This window comes from Triticum urartu, chromosome 7, assembly GCF_003073215.2.
Source record: "Triticum urartu cultivar G1812 chromosome 7, Tu2.1, whole genome shotgun sequence".
NCBI classification, from domain to species: domain Eukaryota; kingdom Viridiplantae; phylum Streptophyta; class Magnoliopsida; order Poales; family Poaceae; genus Triticum; species Triticum urartu.
Genome location: NC_053028.1, coordinates 111,089,702 through 111,107,214, shown reverse-complemented (window position 1 = coordinate 111,107,214; position 17,513 = coordinate 111,089,702). Strand labels below are relative to the sequence as shown.

Here is a 17,513-nt window from a genome sequence, read left to right as displayed (position 1 = left end):
GCCCCCTTGCCCCCATATATAAAGGAGCAAGGGAGGAGGAGGCCGGCCCTAGGAGGGGGCGCGCCAAGTGTGGAGTCCTACTAGGACTCCCTAGTCCTAGTAGGATTCCACCTCCCATATGGAATAGGAAAAGAGGAAGGGAAAAGGAGAAGGAAGGAAGGGGGCGCCCCCCTTCCCTAGTCCAATTCGGACCAGACCAAGGGGAGGGGTGCGGCCACCCTTGAGGCCCTTTTTCTTCTTTCCCGTATGGCCCAATAAGGCCCAATACTTATTCCCGTAACTCTCCGGTACTCCAAAAAATACCCGAATCACTCGGAGCCTTTCCGATGTCCGAATATAGTCGTCCAATATATCGATCTTTACGTCTCAACCATTTCGAGACTCCTCGTCATGTCCCCGATCTCATCCGGGACTCCAAACTTCTTCGGTACATCAAAACTCATAAACTCATAACATAACTGTCATTGAAACCTTAAGCGTGCGAACCCTACGGGTTCGAGAACAATGTAGACATGACCGAGACACATCTCCAGTCAATAACCAATAGCGGAACCTGGATGCTCATATTGGCTCCCACATATTCTACGAAGATCTTTATCGGTCAGACCGCATAACAACATACGTTGTTCCCTTTGTCATCGGTATGTTACTTGCCCGAGATTCGATCGTCGGTATCTTAATACCTAGTTCAATCTCGTTACCGGCAAGTCTCTTTACTCGTTCCGTAATACATCATCTCACAACTAACTCATTAGTTGCAATGCTTGCAAGGCTTTATGTGATGTGCATTACCGAGAGGGCCCAGAGGTACCTCTCCGACAATCAGAGTGACAAATCCTAATCTCGAAATACGCCAACCCAACATGTACCTTTGGAGACACCTGTAGATCACCTTTATAATCACCCAGTTACGTTGTGACGTTTGGTAGCACATAAAGTGTTCCTCCGGCAAACGGGAGTTGCATAATCTCATAGTCATAGGAACATGTATAAGTCATGAAGAAAGCAATAGCAACATACTAAACGATCGGGTGCTAAGCTAATGGAATGGGTCATGTCAATCAGATCATTCACCTAATGATGTGATCCCGTTAATCAAATAACAACTCTTTGTCCATGGTTAGGAAACATAACCATCTTTGATTAACGAGCTAGTCAAGTAGAGGCATACTAGTGACACTCTGTTTGTCTATGTATTCACACATGCATTATGTTTCCGGTTAATACAATTCTAGCATGAATAATAAACATTTATCATGATATAAGGAAATAAATAATAACTTTATTATTGCCTCTAGGGCATATTTCCTTCATTGGGAGGGTGTGTTTTATTAAGTATCCGGTTCTAGTTGTCATAAGGTCAAGGTACAACTCTGGGTCGTCCTTTTACCGAGGGACACGGCTATTCGAATATATCAACTTCCCTGCAGGGGTGCACCACATTTCCCAACACGCTCGATCCCATTTGGCCGGACACACTTTCCTGGGTCATGCCAGGCCTCGGAAGATCAACATGTCGCAATCCTACCTAGGCACAACAGAGAGGTCAACACGCCGGTCTAAATCCTATGGCGCAGGGGTCTGGGCCCATCGCCCATTGCACACCTGCACGTTGCGTGGGCGGCCGGAGAGCAGACCTAGCAACCTCCATTACAAAGGAAGTTGCGTTACGCGGTCCAACCCGGCGCGCGCCGCTCAGTCGCTGACGTCACGAAGGCTTCGGCTGATAACACGACGTCGAGTGCCCATAACTGTCCCCGCGTAGATGGTTAGTGCATATAGGCCAGTGGCCGGACTCAAATCAAATACCAAGATCTCGTTAAACATGTTATCTTGAAATAACCGCGAACGCCGACCAGGGCCAGGCCCACCTCTCTCCTAGGTGGTCTCAACCTGCTCTGTCACTTCACCATAAAGATCCACACAGAGGGTCGTTGGGACAAAGGTCCTTTCAGCCCCCAATCCGTGAATCACTCGCGGGTGCTCCACGAGCCGACCCGACTTTAATCACCACATGTATCATGTATAAAGTATATAGCATATACCCGTGATCACCTCCCGAGTGATCACGGCCCGATAGTATAGCATGGCAGACGGACAAGAATGTAGGGCCACTGATGATAAACTAGCATCCTATACTAAGCATTAGGATTGCAGGTAAAGGTAACAACAGTAGTAGCAAGGACAGGCTATGCATCAGGATAGGATTAACGGAAAGCAGTAACATGCTACACTACTCTAATGCAAGCAGTATAGAGGAGAGTAGGCGATATCTGGTGATCAAGGGGGGCTTGCCTGGTTGCTCTGGCAAGAGAGAGGGGTCGTCAACACCGTAGTCATACTGGGTAGCAGCGGCGTCGGTCTCGGTGTCTAGCGAGAGAAGAGGGGGAAGAAACAATAAATATAATGCAAATAAATGCATGACGATGCATGAAATGACAAAGCGTGATGCTAGGTGTGCCCTAACGCGGTATGAGGTGGTATCGGTGAAGGGGGAAACCATCCGGGAAAGTATTCCCGGTGTTCCGCGTTTTCGGACAGATGAACCGGAGAGGGAAAGTTGCGTGTTCGCTATGCTAGGGATGCGTGGCGGACGAACGGGCTGCGTATCCGGGTTCGTCTCGTCGTTCTGAGCAACTTTCATGTAGAAAGTATTTTCATCTGAGCTATGGTTTATTTTCTATTAATTTTAAAAGATTTAAATCATTTTCAGGATTTATTTCATTATTTTAATGCAACGTTATCCAGAACAGTGTTTGCTGACATCAGCATGACGTTAGCATGACGTAGCAGTCAACAGAGGTTGACTGGGTCAAACTGACGTGTGGGCCCAGTGGGACCCACCTATCATACCCTGTTAAGTTAATTAGGGTTAGGTTAAACTAATTATTGCTTAGTTAGACTAACAGGTTAATTAGATTAATTAAGTAGGATTAATTAATTAATTAATTAATTCTTTAGTTTAATTATTATCTATTTATTTATTTATATTTATTTATTATTATTTTTAGTTCTATTTTTTGTAAAACGTTCTCAGGGTGGGCCCCCACTGTCATAGGCCCTATGGGGCTTAATGGTGGGCGCTACGGGCGGAGACGGGCGACGGGCACTGGGCGCGGTTGCGGGCGCCCGAGGGAACGGAACCGGGCGCGCCGTGGCTGCGGGATGCAGCAGACCGGCCGGCGGAGCCCGCGGGGCTGGAGCCGGGCGACGTGTGTGCATGGGCAGCGAGCATGCGTAGGAAGCAGCAGCTGCGCGAGGCGATGCGGTGAGGGGAGCCGCGCGGTACAACACGCAGGCAGAGGGGGTGGACGGGCGAGGCGTGACGGCCGCATGCGCAAGCAGCGGTGGACGAGCACGTCCGGCGGCGCGCGGGAGCAGGGTTATGTGGGCGGCGCGGTGCAGGGTTAGACCGGGCCCTGACAGGCGCGGCGTGCAGCCGGGGAGGCAGGGGAGGGTGCGGGCGAAGCGTGGGCGCGGGCAGCGCGCGCATCGTTGCGGGCGGGCGCGTCCAGGAGCAAGGGACGGCCACGACGCGGGGAGCGGGAGCGGACGGTGCACGCGCGAGGGAGTAGTAGGGCGCGGCCACGGGCGTGACGCGGCAGCGGGGCTAGCGGCGGAGCAGCGCGGCCAGAGGGAAATGGAAGAGGATGGGGATCGTTGCTCACCCCTGTTGCAGGGGATCTGGGGCGGCGAGGCTTGTTGATGCGTGCTGGGGAAGAGGACGAGGACGTGTGCAGTCCGTCGAGGAGGTCCGGCGAGGTCCAGGCGGCGTCGTGGTGGTGGCGACGGGGTCGAGTGGTGGCGGCATCAGGGTCGAAGGACGTGGAGGCGCGAATCCGGGCAAGTCTTGGGCGGGGACGATGGCGCAAGGACGGGGGGGTAGTTGTAGTGGGCGGAGGCGGCGGCTCCTCGGGGCCGGGTGCGGGAGACGACGAGCGGCGTCGAGGAAGGGGAGGGGGGTCGGGGCCCTCTGCCCCGATCTAGACGGGGAAGGGGAGAGAGGCGTGCGGGAGGGAGCGAGTGGGGTTCGTGGGGAGTGGGAGAGATGGGGATAGGGTTCGGTAGGTGGTGGGGATAAGGTGAGTGGGGGGTGGGCTGGCCGGTTAGGCCTTGGTTTGCTGGGCCGAAGCCCGGGGGCAGGGGGGTTTTCTCTTTTTTCTTTTTTATGTATTTTCTTTTCTTTTATTTATTTCCTTTCTGTTTTATTTTATTTCTTTAATACTTATAGTTTTATAATAAGTTAAAGCCCACACCTAAATTAGAGTTGTAAAAAGTTTTTAGTGACTAAATAAACTAGTTTAATATTTGTTTATATTTAATAGCATTTATATAATTGTTTTGCTATTGTTTAATTCACCTGATGGTACTTAAATATTTTATAAAAAGTGTGGTTTCTCCACCATAATTATTTATGATTTATTTGACACCACCCGAACATTCTAGTTTTAATTTTTGAAAACTTTTGTTGTTTGCCTGACTTTTAAATTGAATTCAAATCGGTTTCGAACTAATGCGAGATTAGCCACAGTAATCGAGGTGATGTGGCATCATTAGCGGAGGGTTACTGTAGCGTAACTATCCAGGCGTCACACTAGCCCGACCGCAACTGGACTTTTTTGTTCTGTCGGAGGGGGCGCTGGTAGAGGGGGCGGACCAGTTGCAAGCCCGACAACATCCCCACAACTACAAGCGCCGCACCCGACCAAAATTTGCATGTCCCCAACGTGGTTGCAATTAGACCTTTGTTTTGTCGGTGGGGGATGTGGGAGAGGGGGTGGGCCAGTTGCATGTCCGACACTAGGAATGCAACTGCAAGTGTTGCACCTGACCGCAACTGCATGTCTTGTAATCCGACCGCAACTAAATTTTTTGTTCTGTCGGAGGGGCGCCGCTAGAGGGGGCGGGCCAGTAGCAAGCCCGGCAACAGCCCCGCAACTGCATGTCCCCCAACATGGTTGCAACTGGACCTTTGTTTTGTGGGGGGAGGGGGCGGGCCAGTTGCATGTCCGACACTAGGCATGCAACTGCAAGCGCCGCACCTGACCGAAACTATACATAGTTGCAACTAAAGCTTTGTTTTGCCGGAGGGGGCGGCGGGAGAGGGGGCGGGCCAGTTGCATGTCCGACACTAGTTGCACGCCCTCCCATGCGCAACCACATATGTTGTAGTCTGCATGCAATTGCAAGTGACACCACCCGAGTAAAACTAGGGTGTGTACGGGGCGGGTGTTGGTTGCTTGGGCAGACCGATATGATGGGTTTATTTTTAACTTTTTCGTTTTCTACTTCCAATTTTTTTTGTGTTTTGGATTTTGTGTTTTTTCTTTTCTTATTAGTTATGTCTAGGATTTTTATTCTAAATAACGCCACTCCACTTGCACACCCATGGGCCGCACTGTCGCATGTACTCTGGCCATGCCCATCCATGTACTCTCTCCGTTCCTAAATATAAGCTTTTTTAAAGATTCTGCTATGGACTACATACGGAGTAAAATGAGTGAACTACACACTAAAATATGTTTATATACATTCGTATGTAGTTTGTAGTGGAATCTCTTAAAAGACTTACATTTAGGAACGAAGGAGTATAACTTAATATATTTTTATTTTTATAAGATAGTGTCACTGGTTATGCACGTGCCAGCCGCATGTCAATCGTCCACACGCAATTGCATGCTCGTCATTTTTATGCAACCTTTTTTTCTCAATATATTATCATCCAATCGCTCACATGTTGATCACAGGCAATTGCAGGTCCGTCATCTGTGTGTAACTTATTGTTTTATTTAAAATATATTTCATTTCCACGGATCACCTAAAACTAGTGATATACAATAAGAAAGAAGTAGATGGTCCCAGACTAGGCATATGCAACATTAGCCATGTTCCAAATTACATTTTTGTTGATTAGAGAGTGACCTTCAGTTTTCTACTACGTGCTTCCCCTTTTTAGCGGTTTTTACGACATGCACCAGGAAGCTCATTTTTAGTTCAACCAGAGTTGGTCTCTAATATACTTTTCTATTTCTTGTGTCAAAATTATGTGCTCAAGTAATACAAACGCACTAATTTTTTATGCATTATGTTATGTTTCATGGAAACACACTCCACGCCTCGCAGCGTTGACACAGACACTGATATAGTTGTCAGGCCAAATACAAAAAAAAAATAACCAACCAAGTAGGAGACTAGACAGCCCAGCACACTTAAGAAAAATAGGCATCGGCAAAGAAGACAGCCCAGCACGAGACAAACTTTTGGGAGGACAAAACAAAGGGAAAGCAGACCACTTAAGAAAAGCATCGTACACACAGCCCACATGAACGAAAAGTAAAATCAATCGATCGGTGCAGGCCTATACGTACGTAGGATGCTGACATCAGTCGACTGAGTCCTAGCTAAACCCTTTTAAGAACACAGACGCGTACACTCGTATATACGTGCGTATACTCACCCTTATAAACTCGATCTACGGCTCGAATGAAACGACACCTTTGGTATGGTGACAGGAGAGTGTATCGCATCCTCATTGTAACCGTCCAATGTGGACATGTGCAGTGACACCGGTACTTCACAATCTAAAGTGCAGTATTAAGCAGCAGGAGCACGGACAGTGCCTTCCTGAATTGCAGATCAGAGGTACTACAAGCAAGATAAGTAAATGGTGTACGTGTGCTTTAGCAGATGAAGTAACGGAAGCCTCACCTCTTGTGCTATTTGATTCAGAGCGGGTGAACGGCGCCGAAAGCGAGATGTGCAGTACTGCTTCCACTTGGGTCGCCGTCTCTCTCTGACAGCCAGACTGCGAGGTGAGATCGATCCTCGGCCGGGCAGGTCGAATTGAGTGCGCGCGCACGCCGACGAGGCAGGATGCGGCGCAGGTTTGCTCGCCGGCTCACCTACCTACCTCTACGTTGCTCGTACTCCTCGAGGCTGGCATGTCGCTGTCCGTGGCCCTGGCTCCCGAGTCTCCGCTCCGGTTACGGAGAAACCGAGGAACAACAATGCTGGTTCAGGCGTTCTTGGTTGTAAGGCTAACTTCACCACGCGACCCTATTCTATCCGGCTTCGTCCGCTTGGGATAAAATGAACAAACGAGGTGATCCAACGCGCGGGAGCAAACAGACTTTTGTCCGTTTTGTGTCCGCTTTCGACCCATCCACGATCTAAGTTTGCGTCGCTTTTGGGATGAAACGAACATCACGCGGACGCGCGGGTCATCTGCGTGTGTCCTCCCTGGCCCGCCCGTCAGTGGCACAGGGCGGGCCTTTTTCTATCCGTCCCCCTCCCTCCCTCCGGCCGCACCCCCTCCACTCTTCAACACTCTTCCCCTCGTTGCCGCCGCTGCCATTGCAGCCGTGCAGTTCGGACGCGAGCTCGCCTAGCCCCTTCCCCTCGGCGCCGCCAAGCTACCTAACCACGGCCACCTGGTTTGCGCACCCGCCGGCCGGATTTGGGGCGGATCCGGTCGGTCTTGAGCTCGGCCGGCTGTGGGAGGCCGGGCACCTCGCCGGAAGACCCTGGCAGGGCCGCAAGACCACATGCAGGCAGTGGCTCCTCCTCTAGCCGCTCGGATCTGCACCGTCGGTGGTCCGCCGGCAGATACACGAATGGCGGTCGGCCGGGCTCGGTGCTTGCCCAAAAGCTCGTCGGCGCACCGTTGCCACTCATTAAGTGCGACCACTGCCCAAGGATGGTCATGCGCCGCATGTCTACAACGCCGGAACATCCCGGATGGGTGTTCATCAAGTGCTTAAACGATGGGGTATGCGCTTTTTTTAGCTTCGGTTTGTGCTCTAGATTTGACTAGTTGTGCTAACTTCAAATTTTGTTGTGTAAAATGGCTGCAAGTTTTGGTATTGGGAAAAAGATTACATCGATATATTGATAAAGTGAAATTTAGTACACGTTCGTGCACTTTTAGCTAGCATAGAGGCTGTAAATGAGACAAATGCATTTGTTGCTAGAATAGAGGCTAGACAAGAGACTAGGTCCGAGGAAGCAAAATCTACTTCTGGCTTGAAGAAGAAAGGAGGATGCCAGATCGAGCCTCCTTCACAGATCAACAATGAGTGCATCGAGAAGGCCCTAACCCAATTCATGGGGACAGTTATGGAAGTTGGCTATCTTCTAAAATGTATTCTTGTTGTTCTTATTTTCTTTGGCCTTACTTTACTAGTCAAAGTGTGATGATGTATTGTCATGTATCAAAAATGAATGATAAAAAAAGTTAAGGACTTGCAAAGAAAAATGCACGCGGACAGGATGCGATTAGGATGCGTCCGCGTGCTGGGCGCACGACCACCGCATCCTAGGACACGCCCAGACACAACCCTAAATCCCTACCCAAACGGACAGAATCCGAACAAAACGGACGTCCGTTTGAGGTCGCGTAGTGGAGTTGGCATAATTCCTATAGATCTCACCGCAGAATTTTTGCACGTGTGTGTGTTTGTGTGCAGGTTTCAGCTGGGGAAGATATAGGAGAGGAAGTTTACACAGTTTTATACGGCAGACTATAAATAAGCTCGTCTTCTGCCCTTCTCGGGGACTAAAAAGTTCCGTCACCCGGCATAGGGGCAATGCAGGTGGGTTTTCCTTTATTGGTGCACCCATAAACTCTTTTTCTTACTTACTTTTAAATTATTAAAATAGTGTTCTAAACACACTTATATTTATTTAGAGAGGGAGTACGTAATAAAGGGAGAAATAGCCATGCCATCACAACAAGTCAACACCATCACTTACACCTACACGAGTAGCTTTTTTTAATCCTGTATATTGTTACACGCACACGGTCGTAACTTACTGCAAAAGCCACGTTTAAAGCCCGTGATAAAAAGTCGAAAAGATAAATACACTCAGTCAGCACAAAGGCTTAATGTGGGTATACATACATATATATCACGAGCAATTCCCACACGACTTGGGTTTCCTTGACTCCCACCGATGATGCCGCCGATTTGCCTGGTCTCCTGTGATTATAGGGCCATTCGGACTTGGTGGATTCCGGCGGCAGGAGGGCTCCTACTCCAATTTAAGTGTTTTTCAGATTGTTTAGAGTTGTGTCCTACTCGGGAAGGCGAAGATGGGCAGTGGATTTCGTGTAGATGGAATAAGGTTTTCCCTGCCTCGTCCTCGTTCCGACGGTGCACTAGCGTCGCTGGAGGATATGTGGAGGTGTATTTTCGACAGATCTCACATGATTCGATCGGTGTTAATCTTTGGTGGACATGCTTGGTTCTGGTTTTCGTTCGTCTGCATTCATGTGTCTACAAGTTGGATCATTTTGTCTACGCTTCCCTTCATCAGTGACGGTTGCTGCTCTGATACACTGGTCCTTTGAGACTTAGCACGACGAGTTCTCGACTGTTTAATACAATAAGGTTTGCCCGACTTTGACAAGGGAGGAGCAATGAAGGTGGTGCGCCTTCGACTTGCTTCATTACTTGTAGTAGTCGCTAGATGGTCTACAGACATGGATGCAATTTCCGTGTGTTTAGATGGTTTTTGTACTACCATGATATTTGATGAATAGTTGCACCCCCCCCCCCCCCCCCCCCCCCGAGTAAGAAAATGCACAGTGTGAAATTAAGACATGGGTCTATGAAAAATCTTGTTGGCCATTCCCTAAAATTATCTTCCCGCCGCATCACTTCAAGGAACACAACAACCTTCAACCATAGTTCATTTGGACACTTCAACACAAAGTAAAATTGAAGCTAATGTAAACAAGAAAATGCAACCTGCAAAGTGATAGAAAACATTCATATAACAAAATGGCGAGACTAATGCAACTCAATGCAAAAATCATTGCGGCTAAGCCACACCACTCAATGTAATGTTGTTGTTCGATTAAAATAACGAGACAAATCTTAATAAGACAAATTCCAAATACGTATTTGATACTTTGGTGGATACAAACCAGAGGCATGGTTTTGTATGCAAGTGAGTGATGAGACGAATGTGTCGCATTGTCCCTTCTTAATCACACAAGCAACATTTTGTACTATTTCTCTAATCTTTTCTAGCAAATGGCGCGCGCGCGCGTGTGTGTGTGTGTGTGTGACTACCTTGCAAAGATACCACAAAGTTTTTTTTTTACTTTCTAGATTTGATTTTATGCATAAACCGATTATCAAATGGAATGGCTTGGTATACCAGAGCTCAACAGAAAAATTGAGAATTTCCGTTTCGGTAAAGGTTCAACATAAACCAAAGCCTTTTTCGTCTGAGTTGGATTCTTGCAAGCCACCCTTTTCTGATGATGGTACACCAACCTGAACGTGACAAAAATAACGAGACAACGTTTGGTGTCTTGGTTTCGCTGCTATGTTCAGTGTGCGCCTTCATTGCACACAGGTGATGATGACAAGTGGTAGGCTGAATAGGTAGTCAATTGGTCAGCCACATGAATATCATCACGCAACAGCCCTTATCCAATTTCATCCCCAATTTCTGATTGAAAAGGTTTCTAAAGAAGATTAGGAGGATTCTAATCCTTAGGATATTTTGATTCATATGATTGTACTCCATATGATTGCTCTTTTCTAGTGCTTTATACTGCAATTACGGAAATCATACATAGCAATGTTGTTACACTTAAGCAGCATTCAGAAGAACATGAACTAGACAGTGCACTGTTTCCACTACATAACACAAAATGAATCAATCAAAGCAAGGACAACTTACTTTATTACCTCAGTAGCACATCATATGAATCTCCTGCCAATGTCAGTGCTTTCAAATGCTACAAACTTGTGTGGCATCTGCCTGTGCAGGACGCGCTTAAGCTCAGATTCAACCACAAGGCCACAGAAACTTGAGTCCACCATAGTGTCATGAGTTTGCTGCAATAGCACAAACCCTAACCCCGACTACAACATCTCACAAATACGAAGTTGAATGGAACAAACCCTAACCCCGACCCTTGCAGAGGAGAGGACAAAGTGAGCTAACAAACAAAGTACTCCATCTGCATGCTGCTAAACTTGCTCATGTATTCGTTATCGTCGGAGCTCTCGTTGCTCTTGGGCCACGACGGCATGGTCGGCGGTCGCGACGCATCATCGTCTCCGGAGTGTGAGCAAAGAAGTGAAGAAGAGAGTGAGTTATGAAGGGGGAGAGTGAGTCGGCGGCCACTTTGACCTCGTCGGACCAGGTCATAACGAGCCTAGGGGGTAACGATTGTCAAGTGCCTGCCATTAGGCATCAGTGGAGCGTGGCCTGAAATGTGGGCCACCGTTGTTATTTTTTTGTTTAAAATGACTAAAACGGTCATCAACAAAAATGTAGTTTTTAGGGACGAATTACAAAAAGGGATAGTTTTTGGTCAAAATTTTGAAAGTTGTAGTTCTGTGAGGCGGTCATCCCAAAACAAGTAGTTTTTTTTGTCAAATACTCCAATTTGCGAGCACTATCACCTTGTAACAATGATCCAACTGTTGGTGACGGCCAGCAAAATGGGCGGCTCGCCATCGTAGGAGGTTTTGCAGAGATTCAATCGAGATGATTCTGTAGTGGCAATGGACACCGCCGATCCGAGGAAGGAGGTGGATCGAGTACGACTAGGCGAGCGGCTGCTAGCCTGAGGAAACGACGACGTTGTAGGGTTCTTCATATTGTGAGAGAGGAAGAGCTGTCGGATGGGAATTGTGGAAGGTAGGAGGAAAACATGTAATACGTCACATCTCAGGACTGTACATTCGGGATCAGATGTAAGACGTATAAGCAAAGGGGATGCTCTTGATTTTTTTTTTCGTCTAGAAAAGCAGCCCATATGACACCTTGCCTAGGAGCAGCTCACGCAGGAAAGAGGGGCATCAATGGCTGAAAATGATTCAAATTGGAAATCCAATTACCAAAAGTGTGATGTATGGGGAAGCTCTGCTAGGTACAATTCTACTCTCTTGCTTTGGATGGCATTTTGCTTCTTTGTTTTTTTTTCTTTCTATTCCCACGTTTTAGGAATTTAGCAAACCAAAGAAACTCTGAACACTCTCTTTGGTTGTGTTTATTGTAATTCAAGCATGAGTTTTTACATTTTTAATTTGACTAATAAAACATGTATAAATCATAAAAAATGTATGGTTAGAAGATGAAGAATCTAAAGATACATCTTCTGTACTATATAATAAATGTCTTCCTAATCAAACCGAAGGCCTGAAAAACCGTACATGGCTTATAAATCCAACCCGAGAGATGAAAAGCCGTGCATGGCTTATAAATCCAACCTAAAAAAGTAGCAGTATATATGTTGTCATAGAAGGAATCACTTCCATTTTATTTCATGCCAGAGACTGCCATTTCATCGTATGGATGTTGGATTAATCTAGGAAAATCAGCCTCATTCGCTTTGGAGGAAGCCAAAATATAAGATTTAGGAATAGTACAAGAATTTGATAGGATGACACTTGCCATCCTAGAAAATTGTCTTGTCTTGTTCCTGCATACAAAATGAGTTTTGAGTGAATGTGTAGATTCCTTCAAAAACATAGGAAATAAATAGTATTCCTATAAAATTCTCGTACGTGTTTCATACAAACTAAATGCATATGTAAGAAATTTCCTTATGAAATCTTTGTTCTTATGTTTTTCCTTGTAAAAATCCTTCAAAACGAATGGGGCCTAACAGCTCAAGCTACATGTAGTATAGTATATTTTTCGATTGACACGGAGCATTTCCTCGGACCAACAAAAGCCCGGAAACAAGAAACAGCGGGCGACGGCATTGCGGAATCCGCCCCATTTATCGCCGCGAAACCCACCGCCCCTCTCCGTCGCCCCCAATGCCCCCGTGCCCAGGCCGCGGGCCCCACCAGCCAGCCCCACCCTCCATACATACACACACACGCGCTCTCGCCTCCATTCCCACCCCGCAGCCAGCACACCGCACCAGTCCAGACCAGACCCCGCCTCGTTTCCATCGCCACCACCCCCGCCCGCCCGCCCGCCCGCCGCCGCCCCGCAGCCATGCAGAGCCTCCTCGTCCCCACCGCCGCGGCCTGCGCGGCGCCGCCTTCGGCGTCCACGCGGCGGCCCCGGCCGGCCCGCGTCTCCGTCCGCGCCTCGGCGGCCCCGCCCCGGCGCGAGACGGATCCGAAGAAGCGGGTGGTGATCACGGGGATGGGCCTGGTCTCCGTCTTCGGCAACGACGTCGACGCCTACTACGACCGCCTGCTCGCCGGGGAGAGCGGCGTGGGCCCCATCGACCGCTTCGACGCCTCCAAGTTCCCCACGCGCTTCGCCGGCCAGATCCGGGGCTTCTCCTCCGAGGGCTACATCGACGGCAAGAACGACCGCAGGCTCGACGACTGCCTCCGCTACTGCATCGTCAGCGGCAAGAAGGCGCTCGAGTCCGCCGGCCTCGCGCTCGGCTCCGACGCCATGGCCAAGGTACCAGTCACACTCTCAACCAGCTCCGATTCAAACAAATGCCGCTCCTGTCACCTGATAACCAGATCAGGCGCTGGCTGAAGCTCCTCCAGTGATTTGCATTTTACTGGTACCGACTTTCTAGTCAGCAAAAACCTGGTAGATTTCGCTCTTGGAAAGCGCCCGTCTGTCTGGTGTTGATAATACAGTACCTTTTATAGATCGGATGGCCGTTTTTTCCCCTTTTCTTGGTCTGGGATGCTACAGTACCTGCGAGAATAGTAGAGCGCTAGTGCAAATCCAGGAAGAATGAGCTGACAGTGAGATGGACACGTTGGAATTTGAATTGTGATGGTGACGTGCCATCTGATCTTGGCAAGAGGAAACAGCTGGAACAAGTTGCGAGTAATGATCCCAGAGGAGTAGATCTTGGGCAGTTAAGCAAGTACAATTTGGCATTGCGGGTTGTGATTCGTAGGCATAGTTGAATGTGATGATCTTATATGCAAAACAGAGAAGGAAGCATTTATTTAACACTTTGGGAGTAAATGGCCATAACCTTTTCTTCCCATTGTAAGAGCCTAAAAGGGGCAGTAGTTGAATTCAGTCTTAAAAATCAAGATGTGTACTCTCTTAAGGAAGTTGCCAAGAGCGTGTTCTCTAGAAGGTGACATCTAACATCAGCAGTAAGTACTCATGCCAGTATATTAGTGTTTCACTGCGTTCTTTAGACTTCATTGTAGGCAGATGGAGTGGTACAGCTCTATTTGGATTAGCAAAAGTAAAAAATTGATCTGTGTGGGTAGTAGCATCACAGTCAATCATGAGGCAACACTCTTTATTAAGAATGTCACTTCCTCTGCTTTACTCAGTTGGTGTATATCTAATTAGAAAGTAAGTGATTGTTAACTAGCATAAATCTGTTTTGTCATTTGATGTTGCTTGCACATTTTTTTTGGCAAACATGCACACTAGGACTAAGTCAAGATACCATTTTGTAATACCAAACGTATTGGCTTTTTGTAAGGTTGATATTAGCTTCATACGTTCTATTTAATACTGCCTATGCTGCTACATTTGTTTTCACCATTCGTATTATATTTGAGAAAAATAATGTTTGTTGCTAAGTACTAAATGCTGTCTCTGACAGATTGACAAGGCCCGTGCTGGTGTACTTGTGGGGACTGGTATGGGTGGCCTCCAAGTGTTTTCTGATGGTGTTCAGAATCTTCTCGAGAAGGGCTACAGAAAGATAACTCCTTTCTTCATCCCATATGCCATAACAAACATGGGATCTGCCCTGCTTGGCATGGACATTGGCTTCATGGGTCCAAACTACTCTATTTCAACTGCATGTGCTACCTCGAACTACTGTTTCTACGCCGCAGCAAACCATATTCGCAAAGGCGAAGCCGATGTGATGATTGCTGGTGGCACTGAAGCCGCCATTATTCCGATTGGTGTTGGTGGGTTTGTTGCATGTAGAGCACTATCACAGAGGAATGATGACCCTAAAACAGCATCTAGGCCTTGGGACAAGGAGCGTGATGGTTTCGTCATGGGTGAAGGAGCTGGAGTACTGGTATGCCTTATGAACATTATTCTGGCCCAGATTATATATTAGAATTAGGTTGATATCATTCATACTTTTACTGAAATTTTCTTATCGTATCCTACAGCCTGTAAACTGAAACTATTTATTTATTTGCAAGAATCTGTTCAATAATACTGTTAATGAATCTAGATGCTTTTGGACATTATTCTAGTCCAGATTATACATTAAGCTTCCAAGCTGCTGTCATAACTTCAGTAGAAACTTTCTTTAGTGATGATTGTGTTTAGGTACTAAGCGGAACTGATTGTTTTTGTTTCATTTATCTGTTCAATAGTAATTTTCCTTGGGTTGAGGTACTCGAGTCAACCTCTAAATACATCAAGTGAGAACATATTGAAGTATTGATGTTGTGATTTTGTCGGTCATCATATTCCTATCATAGAACACAATGATAATAACATTTCATGTACCACACATTCTACTGTGAAATTTTTATTGATTCTGCTTCTAACCCCTTAATTTTTTTCAATTGAAACAGGTCATGGAGAGCTTAGAACATGCAATGAAACGTGGTGCTCCAATAGTTGCGGAGTATCTAGGGGGTGCTGTGAACTGTGATGCTTACCACATGACTGATCCGAGAGCCGATGGTCTCGGTGTTTCATCTTGCATCAGACAAAGTCTTCAAGATGCTGGTGTGGCACCAGAGGAGGTAACTGAAACATTTCATCCTTAGAACATTATTTCTGCAATTGTTCTTTTCTCATATGATATTGGGCTACCTTCATAGTGTGGCAGTTATGCGTGATCCTTCAAATTATTGTTTCCAGTTGTGTAATTTGGCTATTTTGTATTCAGACTGCAAATCATTTTATGCAATAAAAAGTCGTCATGGCTGGCATGTAATTGTAAATTGTCAATGCTTATTTCTGTCATCTTTCCACACTATACCTTGTGCTTGAATTACAATACCTCTGATTTTTATTGTCTATTTGACGTATATCGACTCTGGCACATACTGTAAAATTCTTGTTTTGATTGGCAATTGCTTTTGAAGAAGTTTCATTTGACTGGAATAAATCGCAAATTACTATTTGCAGGTTAACTACATCAATGCTCATGCAACATCCACCCTTGCTGGTGATTTGGCAGAGATGAATGCCATCAAGCAAGTCTTTAAGGACCCATCTGGGATAAAAGTAAACGCAACCAAGGTGCTTTACTGTCCTGCCTTTGTTACTTGAAGGATATTGATTCATTGTCCCTTCTTAATATGACCCCCTTCTCCTCCTTTTGCAGTCCATGATAGGGCATTGCCTAGGTGCAGCAGGTGGTTTGGAAGCCATTGCTACTATTAAAGCGATAAACACTGGCTTGGTGCATCCGAGCATAAACCAGTTTGTAAGTCTTGTTTACAATATTACAGCATAAACCTGTGAGGCACATCATGGCTAGAAAAATAAGAGCTGCAATATGTTAACTGCAGGAGCGGGAGCCTGCGGTTGAATTCGACACGGTACCCAACGTAAAGGTCGAACATGAAATCAATGTTGGTGAGTAGCAGATCCTCTGCTTTGTAGTGCAATTGTACTGTTCCATCTTTTCCCTTCCTCTCTCATGTTAGTTTTGGTATCGCCATGCAGGTATCTCAAATTCCTTTGGATTTGGAGGACACAACTCGGTGGTCGTATTCGCCCCATTCAAGCCTTAATGCGGTACATGCTCGACAAATCTTGGCCAGAACAGTGGAGGGTTTTTTTCAGGAAGCTCTTGAGTTATTTCGATGTGTTCTCTTCCGGGAAGCAACTGTCGATCTGACAGCCAGCAACATTACAGTGAACAGAGGATCCAAGATCCATTGCATTTTAGATACACCCATCCGATTAGATTTGAGAACACCGTGTAACCTTCTGCATCGCTTGCAGTCGATTCTACTTGTTTTCGTGTAATTTGTCATGTAGAAACAAACACTAGTTCTTCTGTTCCGTAGAGAGAGTGCATTGGAGGGCAAGGAGTTGTTTGTCTGTACTACCTGATCTGGGGGGAAATCTATATTATCACAATTTTTTGCTGTTTCCAGTCCCTTTGTAGTCTAATAAAAACTGTAATGTTTCAGTCTTACGGATGGCCGTTCGGTCTAAGATGGTCATGCATCCTGAATGAAAATTGTGATTCTGATGTTGGATTGAGCCGAGAGCGAAGTCATTTCAGCAACATCTGAATGTGTCCCATTTTACGGAGATACTGTTTTAAATTGTACGTAAAATCTGAATACTTATGTTCTTAATAAAACATCTTACCTAGTTAATGTGTCATATTTCTAAGTTGTGAGGTTTTCAACGGTAAAAACAGATCATGCTTTTTGACGTGTGGTTTGAAAGTTTGTTTTAAGAATAATCCAAAACAAATTAATTGAGTTTCCCCTCGTGTTAGGTAATTTCTACTGCAGTCTGGTCGATTGCGCGCCATAGGAAAGGGATGTAAATGTTGATAGCTTCTGTTCGAAATCCGCATCTGCGTCCGTTTTTAAGGATATGGTATGCACTTACACGAATACGCTAGATAGGGATGTGGATATGGA

General features: G+C 46.5%; 1 protein-coding gene across 1 annotated transcript; it reads left to right on the top strand.

Moving 5' to 3' along the window:
- Window positions 1-12,911: 12,911 nt before the first annotated feature.
- LOC125521150 (3-oxoacyl-[acyl-carrier-protein] synthase I, chloroplastic-like) lies at window positions 12,912-17,051 on the top strand. Its single transcript, XM_048686198.1, has 7 exons — window positions 12,912-13,398; window positions 14,528-14,959; window positions 15,471-15,644; window positions 16,033-16,146; window positions 16,232-16,333; window positions 16,419-16,485; window positions 16,576-17,051. The coding sequence occupies exons 1-7, from the start codon at window positions 12,976-12,978 to the stop codon at window positions 16,641-16,643; spliced, it is 1,380 nt and encodes a 459-aa protein (XP_048542155.1). The 5' UTR covers window positions 12,912-12,975; the 3' UTR covers window positions 16,644-17,051.
- The last annotated feature ends 462 nt before the right edge of the window (window positions 17,052-17,513 follow it).